Source organism: Lupinus angustifolius, chromosome LG03 (assembly GCF_001865875.1).
Source record: "Lupinus angustifolius cultivar Tanjil chromosome LG03, LupAngTanjil_v1.0, whole genome shotgun sequence".
Classification (NCBI taxonomy): domain Eukaryota; kingdom Viridiplantae; phylum Streptophyta; class Magnoliopsida; order Fabales; family Fabaceae; genus Lupinus; species Lupinus angustifolius.
In genome coordinates, this window is record NC_032011.1 from 26,179,588 (window position 1) to 26,195,297 (window position 15,710).

The 15,710-nt window shown below is 33.8% G+C and overlaps 2 protein-coding genes across 3 annotated transcripts; one reads left to right on the top strand and one right to left on the bottom strand.

The window, feature by feature from the left end:
* On the top strand, positions 1,768 to 4,335 carry LOC109342472 (protein-tyrosine-phosphatase MKP1-like). Its single transcript, XM_019580452.1, has one exon. It carries the CDS (start codon positions 1,768 to 1,770, stop codon positions 3,589 to 3,591), a length of 1,824 nt encoding a protein of 607 aa, XP_019435997.1. The 3' UTR covers positions 3,592 to 4,335.
* Positions 4,400 to 11,559, bottom strand: LOC109344160 (coilin-like). 2 transcript variants are annotated; one of them, XM_019582801.1, is made up of 13 exons: positions 11,263 to 11,559; positions 10,029 to 10,093; positions 9,498 to 9,935; positions 8,917 to 9,132; positions 8,504 to 8,546; positions 7,873 to 7,953; positions 7,396 to 7,567; positions 7,259 to 7,290; positions 6,399 to 6,593; positions 6,127 to 6,198; positions 5,883 to 6,035; positions 5,034 to 5,229; positions 4,400 to 4,928 (listed from the first exon to the last, which is right to left on the bottom strand). In XM_019582801.1, exons 1-13 carry the CDS (start codon positions 11,473 to 11,475, stop codon positions 4,744 to 4,746), a joined length of 2,061 nt encoding a protein of 686 aa, XP_019438346.1. In that variant the 5' UTR covers positions 11,476 to 11,559; the 3' UTR covers positions 4,400 to 4,743. The 2 variants fall into 2 exon arrangements, with proteins under 2 accessions (XP_019438346.1, XP_019438347.1); XM_019582802.1 differs by lacking the exon at positions 6,127 to 6,198.

The following is a 15,710-nucleotide window of genomic DNA, read 5'->3' on the forward strand; positions in this document are numbered from 1 at the left end:
TAAACTAAACGAGTCAAATTTGAGCTAATAATTAAGTTCGTCAAATAAACGAGTCGGACTTGAATCAGATATAATTCGACTCATTAGGTTTATGAGTTGACTTAATTATATATGTGTTTATATGTATGTACATACATGTAAAAAATCTTTAAATTTATATATAATAAATAAATAATCATTATTCGAACTAACAAACTGAACCAACCGAGCTAATGAAATGGATTAAACAGTATACAAACTCTTGACGAACAAACCAATTCGAATTGATGAGTCGAATCAAACAGCTTACGAAGTTTAATCGAGTCGAGTTCGAGTTAGAAATATCACTAATTTCGATCTCAAGTTAAGTTTCAAGTCGAACTGAACAAATTCAACTCAGTTTGGCTGGCTCTATACTATATTTAAAGTGTTAAGGGTATGTCAACTAAGAACTATGTTATTTGGTACCAAAGGAATCAACTAAACAAAGTAAAAGGTAAATTTAATAATAGGTTTTTTTTATCAACAAATTTAAAAATATGTTCCCACGTCTTTTATCCATTCTTAACATGCTATCTCGCATTCCATTGAATTTTTCATGAAAAGATTTTAGTAGAAAGCAATACTTTCTTACATTAATTAAACTTTAAGAAGAATAAAATTAAACTCACAATTCACAGAAAGTGTTTTTTCTTTTTAAATTACCATATAATAACATGAGTACATAGCATTCTAGATCATTAATTAAAACTACAAATTTTCTATGTAAGTTTAAGACAACGTTTTTAGAAGGTAGAATTTTTTTACATAATCTCTATACTTTTAGATATGTTATATTTAAATAATAATTTTAAAGTCTTTAATAAGTTGTGTATAAATATGTAATGAAAAATACTAATTCCTTTTGTCTATAGTTTTCTTGGGAGGTCCAAGGAACAAAATTATAACAAGTATTCTAACCAAAGATAATAATCCTCTATACTATATTCTTTTATTTATGAGATTGAAATTTTGCGTTGGTAAATGATCACAAATATATCATTTTTGGTAATTAATTCTCGCAACGGGATGCGAACACATCTTCTATTCTAAAAAGTGTCATTCTATATGTCATTTATATAATTGGTTAAAAAGTTTAAATAATTAAATATTTTTTGATCAATCACAAAAGTTAACACATAGATAATACAATTCGTAAACAAAAGATGTGCTCCCGACATAACTGCAGGACAACTACTTGATCAGCTTCTAGTACATGCTACTTAATGCTGACATATTCTTCTTTGAAATTTCCAACACTCCTCAATTTTATCAACATTTAATGTTATGTTAATGTATCAAAGAATGAGTCAGAGTCATAGTCATACATAAACATGGTCAAGTGTTTTAGGTGGGAACATGGAACACATGAAATAGACTCAAAACTGCAAATACCTACCATTTACACCAACACTTTTAAATAAGATACATTGTATATCTCATGATTTCTCCCACTTTCTAAAAAAATGTGATTGGTGTGATAAACATTTGATATCAATCACAATTTTTGATACAAAATTATACCAGCCAATAACAACATGACACTTAATAATTATCGACCACGATATCCTAGGTGTCATGTTATTGGCCGAAACGATATAGTCACAAATTATACAACAATTTCTCCTTCTAAGTTCTAACCCCATTCCTATTTATTTCAATTTTATGGGTAAAAATAACTTGAGGGGTGTGGATAAAGTTTCAGTCTTTTTCATTAGATAGCATACCCATTTTCTTGGAGATATGTTAATGGAAAAAGAGGTGAAGAACAAGTCCATTGATCATAACCACAAACTACAAAAAAATATTAGTAAACCAAGATCATCATTTTTGCCACCCCTTCAACCTCTCTCAATCAATAAGCCTAGTGTTGAAAAATGGCCTAGTGCAGGTTGTGATGATCTTGGAGTTTGGCCTATTCCACAAACTCCAAAAGGGTCCATAATAGCCTATGATTCAGGTCAAAACAACAAATATTTTCAGTTGAAAAAGGACAAATTGGCCTTCTTTGATAAAGAATGTTCAAGGATTTCTGAGTATATATACTTAGGGAGTGAGACAGTGGCTAAGAACCATGAACTTTTGATGCATAAAGGGATAACTCATGTGCTGAATTGTGTTGGTTTTGTTTGTCCTGAATATTTCGAAAGTGACTTTGTTTACAAGACACTTTGGTTGCAAGATAGCCCTACAGAAGACATTACAAGTGTTCTGTATGATGTTTTTGATTACTTTGAGGATGTTAGAGAACAAGGTGGGAGAGTCCTTGTTCATTGTTGTCAAGGGGTTTCAAGATCAAGTTCTCTTGTGATTGCTTATCTCATTTGGAGGAATGGACAAAGCTTCGAAGACGCTTTTCGGTTCGTGAAGAGTGCAAGAGGAGTAACAAATCCTAACATGGGTTTTGCTTATCAACTTCTGCAGTGCCAGAAAAGGGTTCATGATATGCCTTTAAGTCCAAATTCGAAGGTTAGGATGTACCGGATGGCGCCACATTCCCCCTATGATCCTCTTCATTTGGTTCCTAAAATGGTGAACCAAATAAGTGCACAAGCACTTGATTCTAGAGGGGCATTCATTGTTCATGTTCCTTCTGCTATTTATGTATGGATTGGAAAACATTGTAACTCGGCGATGTCACGCAATGCAAAGGCTGCAGCATTTCAGGTAATCCGTTACGAGAGGGCGAAGGGTCCAATTCTGAGCATCCTTGAAGGCAAAGAACCACCTGAGTTCTGGATTGCTCTTTCCGACACGGAAGAGGTCAAGAAGGAAGAACATTCTGAAAGGGAAAGCATAGAGATTGGTTCAAGAACAGTTGATGCATACGATTTGGATTTCGAGATTTTTCACAAGGCAATTGCTGGTGGAGTTGTTCCATCTTTTTCGGTACTTAATGCTGAATCAGAAACTTGCATTCCTGCTAGAGAACATGGTTGGGGAAGACTTAGGAGGAAATTTACTAGTGGTGGCATGAAAAGATTGTTCACATCATCCAAAAGGAACTATGATGCATCATTCAATGATCATTGTGGTATGATTATGGAAGAAGAAACTGTAGCTGAACCTTTGTTACTATCATCAAATTCTCCATGTAGTTCGGCATATTCCTTCGATTGTTCTGAAACTGTCAACTTAAGCTTCTCTATACCTTATGTTGCTTCATCATTGCCACCATCAACACCTTCTTCGACCTTAAGTTCGGATTACACCAGTTCATCCATATTTTCACCTTCCTCTACCAATTGGTCTGATTTATCGTTCATGTCTCATCGACAATCATCGCCTTTCGGCATGGAATCAATTGAACCCTTTTGTGTTAAAGATGCATCTTTCTTGGAGAGTTTCTCTTTACTTCGCAAAGAAGTTATCTCTTCACCAGCAAAGGCGTTTTTGGCTGATCACACCTTGGAAGCCGCAAACTACTATATGCCATCGAAAAAGCCTCTGATGTCCATTGCAGAGCGCAGAGGGAGTAATCCACCACCTCGCATGTTGCTATCATTGGTGAATGAATCCCCTGGTGACCACAAGAACATGGTAAGATCACAATATTTTCTTAGTTTGGCTTAGATGATAATAAGATGAAGGGTGATTATTACCATATACAAAGAATCCAATCATGATAACAACAAAAAATGACTGATATCCTTAATTCATGTATTGTATAGAAGAGTGAGATTAATGACAAAGGATCACAATACTTTGTTATGTAATGTAATGACTGAGATTGAAATAAAGGAGAAAATTCATGGGATGACAACAAGATTTCATTTTGTCCCCTCTGCAATGCACTGATGTTAACAAACTACATGGTCTGCAATTACATGCAGGTCATGCATTAGTACTAAAATTTTTGGTCTGTGATCAGATATTTCCACAAGCATAACTATAAGAATAAAGCCAACCCTCCACAAAATGGCAAGTTAATCTTTGACCTTGCAAGTAATTTCTCTAATATCACAATCCACTTTTATTGCAACTCACTCTGAAGTTTACAGTAGCAGTAGTAGTTGATGTACCTAAGAATGATCAAATTTAAGTGAAAATGAAGCCTGTTGTGTTCTTTTGAGGCTTCAGTTGTTTTTTTCTATTGAATTGAGCCAATAGTTCAGTTTGGAAGTGCTAATAACATGAAGGTTTATGGTTACCCATCTAAAACTAATTACAGCTATTGCTATTTAGGATAAAAATTGATGCTACAAGCTATATTGGGAGTAAATCACATAGAAGATGTAACATTTGTTGTACAATTATAGCCTCATCCTTTATTAGTTTCTGCTTCCATTAATAAACAAAATGAAGTTTCAAAACCAACATTATATTCTTTTAACCAACACATCATGGTTTAAGTCACAGTAACATATCATAAGGTTTACCAACCAACAAGATAGAATTTCCATTAAACTTGTGCCAAATGTAGCATTTAATCTATAATCATAATTTCCACTTTTGACATTTAGGATGGTGGAAAACATGTCTCAGATTGTCTAGCAGTTGATTCAACTTTCTGTTTGGTTTTCAGGAGGACTGTGTCTAATAACATTCAAAAGATGGACTAAAAGAAAAGCATTTCAAATATCTTTCCCTCTACTTTGCTGAAATCAGGACATGCAGCATTCATTCCAGATGATAATGTTGGTAATTGGTCCATATATACCAAAATATATATATAATCTACCAAAGGGTACACACATCAGAAGGCCCTTGTGTAGGTTTGTTTACTTAAAGTCCGTTTTGTGTCCTTAAACGTGCCATTGTTGGACCGAGCGCACTGCATCTGAAGGCTCTATTGGACCATGACCGTGAATCTGAACTCACATGACTCCAGCCATCATCCTTGGACAACTTTGCTTTCTTTGCTGCTAATGCCTCATTAAGTTCATCCCACGCATTTACTTTCCCGTTATCTGTAACAAAATCAACACAAGTTTAGTTCACCGTGATGTTTTCATGTTTTTATACACCATATGCTCCAAGAATTGTAGAAGTGTAAATTATCCATCGGACATTACCTTTAGTAGGGGCATGACCTTCCCTTTCTTGCTTGGAATTCCCCACAGTAGTTCGATCAACCGCATGTTTTTCATCAATGTTACCGTTAGTTGCTTTTACTAGATTGTCCCAAGCATTACTAGGAGCATTCACAGTTGCTGAATCTGGCTTTCCGTGCTTAACCATTCGAACATCAGCAAGCGATAAATAATCTATCTGCAGAAGGAAAACATTTGGCCATTTTCATGTAAATAAGAAGCAACAACATATTTGTTTTGTTAGAAGAAATGATTTTCAGACATTAGTTTTGAGTAAGGTTTTTATGCTATGCCACAATAAAAAGGCGGATAAAATAAGATACATATATGAACCTGCACAAGATGTTCATCCCCAAAGAGTGTGGTATTTCCAAATATTAGCTTTCTTTACAACAATTCATGTCTTTCTTTGGTTTAGTATATGTTTCATAAAAGAAAGATATCAACTAAATGGATCAACAAAAATCAGGTACCTCTAGTAGATAGTTAACCACGGAGGACATATCTCTAATAAGATTTAATAGTTTGTACTTGTTACATTAAGCCAGGACTCGTCTAAACTTTATAAACTCGGTCTCAATTTTATCAAATGCAAGAGATTTTTGAGGTACATACGTTCACTAGATCGATAGGAATATGTGGTTAATTGTGTTTGTGAAAGAAAAAACTGATTGATAGGATTCAAATCAAAGTATCAAACCTTGTAAAAAAACTGGTCTAGTGCAAAAGCTTGCATTCTACATGATAATCTACTATTTTCTAAAGAATCTCCCCTATTATATATGCTCCAATGCAAAAATGAAGAAAAGGGAACAAATTTACGAACTTTACCTCTAAAGAACCATCTTCCCCATACGGGGATGGATCAAACTGTTCAGAAGATTCATCCTCATCTATTTTCTTCTTAAAATCAAATGGATGTTCTGAAACTGGTTCCAGCTGAATCCTGTTTGATTTGGCATCATAGTGCAATATTTTCCCAACCTGCGGGGACATGAACACAGTACACGTTAAACTTCCGGCAGAATTTTTGTATAATATAGTCCAAAAGCAGACTTGATATGTAATTATGTACTCTGAAAGAAGAAAGCTCTGGCGTCCAAGATGCTGATAGTTCAATCAATCGATATGAAATTACGTCACCTTCCTGCAGTATATGACGAAGTAATTTAATAGCATGTTGAAGGTACAATGCACCAAAATTAACTCAAAATAGAAATAGGAATTTTAATGGTAGACTAAAAACAGTCGAAAAGACTCCTAACACAACGCCGTAACTAACTTCTTTGGTCTTAGCTGGATAAGACGTGCCGCAAGAACAAACTTCAGAGAAAGAAAGGAGCAAACCTTAGGCGAGCTAGTATAAGGTGTCAGCTTATCAAAATCTATAGGGTTGAGTGTGTGATGCTTTTCAGCACGGTGAACATTGGGAGACTCTTGAGTGGAATCTTCATAGTAAACCTGTTTATGGGACCAGATCTTCTCTGTACCCCATTTCTGGCCCTTCTTCTTGCTAGTAGTTCCATTCCATTGAAAGGTTTCCTGAAACATCAACATAACATTTACAAATCAATGACCTTGCCTTTCTGCATGGTTTTCATGTTGTTGCGAAACTGACATGGAATTTCCATGTTGCGCCGAACTTCTTGAGTAAATAAAAAAATACGGTAAGTTAAACTATGAACTATGAACCATTCTGAGCCTTTCAATGAGAATCAAGACATGGATTACATGACCTGCTTAAAAGGAACCAAATTCACTGCTAAAATTTTGATTTTTAGAAACAGTTTTGGTTCTTCCAAAGTATCTCCCGAGAATAATCCTGAAGGGTTTTGTTACCTACCTCCCACCCTCCCCATTACCCATGACACACCTCGGAAAGGAACTATGAGTGAAGAAAAGGCTACAACAACAACAACAACCAAACCTTAATCCCACTAGGTGAAGTGAAGAAAAGACTATTTTGGAAAATTTTGTATTCTTAATTAATCCCAGGTCAATTCTAACTTGAACATTATTTATCCTTGACCTTGACCAAACCTTATAGTTTAAAAAATCCAAATAAAAATAAACAAAAATTCAACTGCAAACATATGATGCTAGGCAACATTAACAACATTTATCACATAATTGATGATAACACTTTCTTGTGGTAAGTCAAACAGCCAAAATAGTAATTCTTATTGATCGAGAAAAATCGAACAAACCACTGGAAAGTGATTCTGCTGTACTTCCTGATCTGCATAAAATAGATCGAGAACATATGTCAGATCATGAAAGCAACTCCAAAGCAATAAAAACTGCTATGTAGCGAATCCTTATAGAATAGACAGAACATTAAAACCTTTTCTAAGAGGTTCAAAGCGAATATGCCCGGGCCTAATTTCCACAGGAACAATGTCATCCTCTGCTTCACTTTCTTCATCAGTTTGTTGATGTGCGTCGGAAACTACACCATTATTATCTTTGATAGGTAACCGTTGGCCATCTTTTTCAATTGCTGTACTCGGGTGGGGCTGAAAATTGGGAGAAAAGAACACCCATTTCAGAATGAATGATCAAATCCATTCACAAATAGTAATCATAGACATGTTAACTCCAACTAAAGTGATCTACAATTATAACCCTTGCATATTGCGAACTAGGCATCTTATTAAATACCAATCAAAGTATAGCACTATAACTCAACAAGTCAACAGTACCTTATGCAGTAAGTATATTCCCAGTCATAGGTGGCATCGGGACCAACCCAATTTCTTAACTCCATATAAAAGGTAAATATTGTCTGAACTTCTGAAGTAACATTAAAAAACCACATTACCTTCTGGTTCTCCTGCTGCAGTTTTTGTTCCCTCAACCATCTTCTCTTAGCTTTCTTACGTCTAGTACTTCTGCTAGGCATCTGACCAAACAAGAGACAATAAAAGTGTAAAAATATGATCCCCCTCTAACTTCTAAGACCATGCTACAGTACATTTCCTTGAACTAAATATGAAAGACGTGTAGTGTTTATTATCTCAATGGTATTTTATTTCACACCTATTGATCTGTGTATTAAATCTTTGGTTGCATCAAATCTGATCAAATTGCTGTAAATAGAATTCATCACATGTAAAGACCAATCAAAACAAAATCTCAGTTTACTTTTTCGAGGAAGGGATAAGGACAAGAGATAACAAAAGGCAGGAGAACGAAGTAGTAGATATTAACTTGGCTAGAAGAAATTATATGTTTGACTCACTAACTCGTCCGGGCTGGGTTGTTCGTGAGCACAAACAATCAAGCTTAAGTTGAAAACATTCTCCATATGTTTACTAATGAGACTTGGCAGTTTTGTAATAGAAATCAAAATGTGCAAGGGTTATCTTGACAACATGGAAATTTCGGTCTTATTTGGTTAAGTGCAAGCAAGAGCTATATTTGTACTCGAAACAGTGAAAATAAAGCATTACCTTTTTAGTTTCTGTTCCATCATCATCTTGAAGCTGAAGGGACCTATACAACATATACAAGAAAATTAAGGGGAGATAAGTTATTCCCTACTTTCAACATAATTATTTCTTACTTCCAACATCTTATTGTAGGGGTCGGGGATTTAAAATCGAATGAAAAGATAAGTTCAATTGGAGGAATCCAGGAATCAAACAATTTATAACCAAATACATTTTCTTTAAAGGGTCAAATAAAGAAGTTGAAAGGAACAAATAAAGGGTCACCAATTATGAACATGAAAATTGTCCATGAATTCTGACAACTAAGTGTCTTGCCGAAAACTGGGCAAACATACACTACAATGCGCACAATTAGAAAAGAAAGTAAACACCACTTCACTATCATATAAATCACAAATGCAATTGAAACGCACCTTGTTTTGTCACCCTTAGACCCACTGGAGTTGTTACTCTGTTTATGATCAAGGTTGCTAGACTTCTTTGGCTGACTGGATAATTTAGATGACTTGTCATTGTCCTTCTTGACAACATTTCGGCGATGAATACGGCCTTCAAAACTTGCATTTTCCTCTTCCTCCTCAGGAATGACTGCCAACTTTTCAGTAGAAGACAACTTAATCTTCTTCTTACTGGATAAAAAAATAGTGGAATCAAGTTAATAACTCCAATCAATGTTTCCGAAGTTCCAAATACAAACTTTTAACAGAAAAGGGAGATCCCTAGAGAATTATACACTTGTCAATACAACAAAATAAAAATAAGAGTAGAAAGAATTATGCCTACTTCCTAATGTATCTACCCCCCTGGACGAATGACTTCACAGAATATGTATCATAGAATCCTCAAAAAAGCTACTTCAACATAATTAGATTCTGAAACACTCAGAATAAAAAATATTCTTTTCATGACAACAAAAATATGTAAGCTTTATTGCACCAATAAAAACATGTCTGCTTGCTTGCACCATTAACACTAAAAATTTGATGAAGCAAACCTAGGGCTCTTGGACTTCTTTGATGCTTTTCTTTTCTTTGAGTTTACATTAGATTCCGAATAAACTGCATCATCGTCTTCAAGTTGCACAGAGTCATTCTCTTGGCTCTTGATCTTCTTTGATGCTTTTCTTTTCTTTGAGATTGCATTAGATTTCACATTAACTGCATCATCTACAAGTTGGTCATTCTCATCCTCTGGGCTCTTGAGCTTCTTTGATGCTTTTCGTTTCTCTGAGTTTGCATTAGATTCCACATTAACTGCATCTTCGTCAAGTTGGTCGCTCTCATCCTCTTGCAACACGGTTTGACATTGTCCATCGTTCCCTTGAAACCCCTCAATTGCAAGTAGTTTAGGAAGGTCGATAGATCCCCCATTAGGTACACATGGCAACAATGCAGGATTATCATCAGTTGAAATGCTTCCTTTTCTTTGCACGCTGTGATACACACACATATAAAACGATTAAGAGAATTCTGATATAATGAGAGCAACGTAATATATAGGAGTATGATTCAACCATAAAACTTACTACACAATGTCTTTATCCTTAAAAATATATGTTGACTCAAAAGGTGGTAAAACAAAGCCTTCCATCTGCATTCAAAATTAATATCAGAATAAACAACGTTGGACAAAAGAAATATCATAATAACAATCAACAACTTTTTTTATTTTTGGGTCTGAGAATTTCACTATCCGAATATCACATTGGACTCTTGACTATTTCGAGTTGAACCGGAGAGACCCATATAAGGTGTTAAAGCTCTCCCGGCCTAATTTTTTCCCATTTACAACACTTAAACACAAGACCTTACACACCGGAAATCATATTGGACTCTAACTAATTTGTGTAAATTGCAAAGACCCAAATAGGAGGCAAAGCTCTTCTGGCGCATGTTTTTTTCCATTTACAGCATCAAACACAAGAGGGGAACTAGAAGCTTGCAACTAATTCGAGTCAAACCAGGAAGACCCATTTAAGGGGCAAAGCTAAGCTCTCACGATGTCTTTTCCCAATTACAATACTCGAATCCAAGACCTTTGAGTATCAACGGCCATCAATGACTTTTCCGTTCTTTGATGGGTCCCATTGCTTATTTTATATTTGTACACACTTCCCAACAACTTAAAAACATTCACTCCAATGATGAACCTCTATCATTTGTCTCAACACATAAGATCAAGTTGCAAAGTAGAAATAAATTCTCAATAAGAACACATAAAAAAATCTCCCATAATGGTAAAGGCATGACAAACATTCTTAATTTTTTTTTAAAACTCCTCTTACTTAATCTCGCACACTACGAAAATCGAGAAAAACTTATATGAATACATATTTATATAGATATAACCAATAAAATCTTCACAAAACATTAACGATGTAATTCTAATTAAAATTTAGTTCTAAGTGGTACCATCAAAATACATAAATGCACAATATGACGGGTTGGATATGTCTCCACATAAGTTTTTCACCCGGAAATCACATTGTACTCTAACTAATTCGAGTCTAACCCATAAACAATACCTATATATTTTTACTACCAAGGGTATCTCTCACATTGGTTAAGAAACTAATCTCTTTCGGGATGCATAGTTGTTTTTCCCAACAAGTATCGTTCATAGTAATTGAACCTTTTGACTTTTTGGTCATCCTGGGTATCTAACGGGACCTCGATGAAAAGGGTATATTTAATTGAATAAATAAAAACAAAAAAGAAAACATTTTGATGAAAATGGAAGATACAAAAGTGATTACATACAGAGAGAATGATGCCATTGGGACAAGTGCGATGAAGATTGAAAGTGGAATGAAGATGAGATGAAAAATGAGATATGGTGCAGTGTTCTTTGTGTTTCAGAAGAACCCAACAGCGATTCAAACCTTCTTTCTTCTTTGATTTGTTCAGCATCTCATCCTCTTCGAATATCACACGAAGTCTCACCACCGTATCTATCGCCGTCACCGCCGTCATTTCCAACGGCGAAACAGGAATCGCCGATGATGGATGAGAGACTCACTTTCACTGCGGCTACTTAGCTGAGTCAAAATTCTAACTTTGATGAATATTGTGCATTCCTGTGAGATTAATTATGAGAATAAATGTATTTACCATCAAATAATATAAATAAATATATAACGATTATATATAAATTTTAAAACGGACAGATATTACATTTATTAATTATTATAAATTAGGAGAAAAAAATAGCTTCACTTCCTATATTTGTAAACATGGTTTACAAATCACCATTTCTAAGTTCAAAATCGGTTACATTCATTTAGAATGATCAAAAGATTAATAATTCAACTTTTAAGAGAATTATTATAATAATATATCATCGGTATTATCAAAAAATATGTTCTTCCAAATTAATTTTGTTTTTTTTTCTAATTGAGACTGAAACAAAGTGAAGGAGTACAAGTCTAAGTTTATTTTTTGCATACAAGACTAAGTTTATACATGAGCATTAGCTAACATAAAAATATAATCGAATGTTGATTTTTGGGTATCAATGGAGTCAGCATAGTCTCAATCAGAGTAGCCCATTACTTCCAGATTATCACTTCGTTTGTACATGAGCATGAAGTTCTTTGTTCCTTGAAGGTATCTCATTACCTTCTTTGTAGCTCTCCAATGGTCAATGTCTGGATTAATATGATATCTTCCCAAAACTCCAATACCATATGTTAGTCAGGTCTCCTGAGCATACATAAGGCTTCTAACAGTTGAAGCATATGAGATATTTTTCATATGTTCCCGCCCAAAATCATTTTTGGGGCACTAACTCAAATCAAGTTTGTATCCTTCATAATGGGAGCTACACTTGGAGAACAATCCTTCATGTTAAATCTCTCTAAAACTTTGTTGCTATAGGTCTCTTGAGACAAGCCCAAAATGCCTCTAGATCTTTCTCTATGGATCTTAATGCCAATGACATAAGATGCATCTCCCATATCTTTCATATCAAAAAAAATCGAGAGAAACTATTTCACCTCATATAGCATACCCTTAACATTAGTTGCAAGCAATATATCATCCACATATAGCACAAGAAAATAAATCTTACTCCGACTAACCTTTTGGTATATACATTCATCATTGACATTCTCTTTAAAACCAAATGAGGTGATGACCTCATGGAACTTAAAATACCATTGGCGTGAGGCTTGTTTTAATCCATAGATGGATTTATTAAGCTTGATAATTAATGCTCACCATCACTAGAGGAGAATCATTCAGGTTGTTTCATGTAAACATTTTCCTCTAGATCACCTTTCAGGAAAACTGTTTTCACATCCATTTGATGTAACTCAAAGTCAAAATGAGCTACTAATGTCAAAATTATTCGAAGAGAATCCTTTTTAGACACAAGAGAAAAAGTCTCCTTATAGTCGATTCCTTCTATTTGAGTGAATCCTTTTGCAACAAGTCTTGCATTATGTCTCTCAATGTTGCCTTGTGAGTCTTTATTAGTTTTAAAAACCCATTTACACCATCAGGCAACTCAACGAGATTCCAGACTTTGTTAGATATCATTGAATCCATCTCATCTTTCATAGCATTGATCCATAAGTTTGATTCCTTACAACTCATGGCTTGTGAAAACGTCTCATAATCATTTTCAGCTCCTACGTTATAGTCTGATTCTTGTAGATACACTACAAAATCACTAGGGATTGCTGACCTTTTAACTCTAGTGTATCTTCTTAATGTTACATCATTATTTTCTTGAGCAACTTGTTCTTCAATCGACCGTTCAGCAGGTTGTTCTACAACAATTTGATCTACAGGGTCATTTTCTGATGCTTGTGGAATTTCAATTATTGGTTGTCTAAACCCGTTTGCACTTGAGGGGTGTGTATGATAACCAATCTATCACTTGGTCCAGGAGGTTGATGCTCAATGTGATCTCTTTCAGAAACAATGTCTTGAAATTGATCACTCCCACTGATCAAGTCATTCTCAAGAAATTTTGCATTTCTTGATTCCACAATCTTAGTGGTATGTGATGGACAATAGAACTTATACCCTTTAGACTTTTCAGCATATCCAATGAAATACCCACTAATGGTCCTCAAGTCTAGCTTTTCCTCTTATGGGTTATAAATTCTCACTTCAGACGGGTCTAGCAATCGCCTTATCAGACGTGACAAACTGTGCATCAATGGCTTTCAGGAGATCTTTAACTTTAGTACGCCTATCAATAGACCCACGAATACTATTATAATTTTTTGTCTTTATGAACATCACGGAGAGCGGTTAGATCTCTCTCATTTCATAAAATTAACAAGTTCGGTATTGTTTTACATATAAGTTAATACCTTTAACCTCCTAATACATGTATATGCCTCTCAATAAGTCAATATTCATATGATCCATGTTGTTGTATTATGCATCTGGTTACTAATAATTTTCATCCTCCACTTTGATTTTGACAGCAATTTGGTGATGGCTTAACACAAACTTATATAGACATTTTATCAAACAAGAAGCGTGTGTGCATATGGTAAAGTGGTGATGCAATATTTTCAATTGTACAAGCCATTCTCATATAACAGATATTGCAAAAACTGAATCATTAACCAACACGTAAATTCATGTCAAATGTGATGTTTATAAATTAACGAGCAGTGTCTAAATTGCATTGCATATTCAATACATAAATTCCCAATCAATTAAGCAAGGCAAATACATACCATGACTCTAATACCAAATGTTATAGTTTATTGTAATGATCTAAATATGTTATTATACAATTAATATCAACAACACATTTAGATTAATATGGAGCGGAAACAAAAATAGATCAAGAATACCAACCTCGCCATTGCTATTTATGAATAGAGGAGTAGAATTAGTGACCCTAACAGAGAACAACTCATTCTAATTTATAGACCTTTACCCAATCATAATCACAAAGGTTATCAGAGAGTGGAATAGCTCATTGATAGTGAGAAAGTTTTTCGAACAGATCATTGATAGTGAGAAAAGTTTTTCGAACAGGTCATTGATAGTGAGAAAGTTTTTCGAACAAGTCATTGATAGTGAGAAAAGTTTTTCGAACAGGTCATTGATAGTGAGAAAAGTTTTTCTCTCCACATAACCGTTTGTAACTGTTGCTAAGACAATGAGTTTAACATATACAGAAAATGGATCACGTTTGGAAATAAATTTCCCGATAAATATACAAAGGATTTCCATTGAAATTCATATTAAAAAAACAGAATAAATCTATTGAGAAAATCAGGGGAAATTCTATCATGGTATTGTATAAATTTTATACATTATTATTGTATCATTTATTGTTGATATTTATTCATCACTCATTCTTCAAAAAATAATCAAAATGAGTTATGAATGATATAATAATTGTATTCACATTTCATAAATATTACATTCATTTTAAAAAAAAATTCATTTAGTAAATATATTAATTAATTAATGAGTTTTATGAGTATGGAGTTGATTATTAAGAACAACCAAATAACTAACAAGACATTGCTAATTTATAAGATTACCAATTTATCATACAATTAAGAATTAGATTCTTGAGAGCAACATTTATTAGGATGAATCTCACATTCTAAAGAAGATTAATTTCTTATCATATAATGAAAAAATATGCTTGATAATACCAACTAAAAATAACAAGCCCAAACAATCTCTTCCCATTAATCAAAAAACACTCACATGCGAAGAAGTCAAATTACCTCAAGAGACAAGAAGGCACGTGTGAAAGGGACATTGTTTCCTTCCACAAACAATATTTCTTTTTTTCACTATAAATTTTCCTTGGATCTAAGTGTTCATCACAAATGATGAATTATAATATATTAGGCCGTATTAATATAATATAGATTTTAATATTTATGCCGGGACTATTATTTTTAATTAATAAATTTAATGATAATTAATATATAAATAATAAATAATGTATGAATATATAATTATTTTGTCCAGAAATATATCTCTCTCACTCTGTACAACATCACAATAATTATTAATTAATAAACTAAAATAATTGAGATTGATTAGGATTAGTATTTAGTAACAATAAAGTGCAGGTCTACTGTCTTGCTAGATTTTAATATGATCAAAATATCAAATATTTGATTCCGAAAAACAATAATTATTGGGAAGGATAAACAAAAACTCAAAAAAAATTAGTTATTTATTCAAAAAAGTAAGTGTGGTAACAAAAAAAA

Coding starts and splice junctions, on each gene's coding strand:
- LOC109342472 (XM_019580452.1), top strand. CDS start 1,768: ATGGAAAAAGAGGTGAAGAACAAGTCCATTGATCATAACCACAAACTA.
- LOC109344160 (XM_019582801.1), bottom strand. CDS start 11,475: ATGACGGCGGTGACGGCGATAGATACGGTGGTGAGACTTCGTGTGATA. Junction 10,094..11,262: donor CCAATGGCATCATTCTCTCT/GTATGTAATCAC, acceptor TTTTGAATGCAG/ATGGAAGGCTTTGTTTTACC. Junction 6,199..6,398: donor CTTATACTAGCTCGCCTAAG/GTTTGCTCCTTT, acceptor CATATACTGCAG/GAAGGTGACGTAATTTCATA.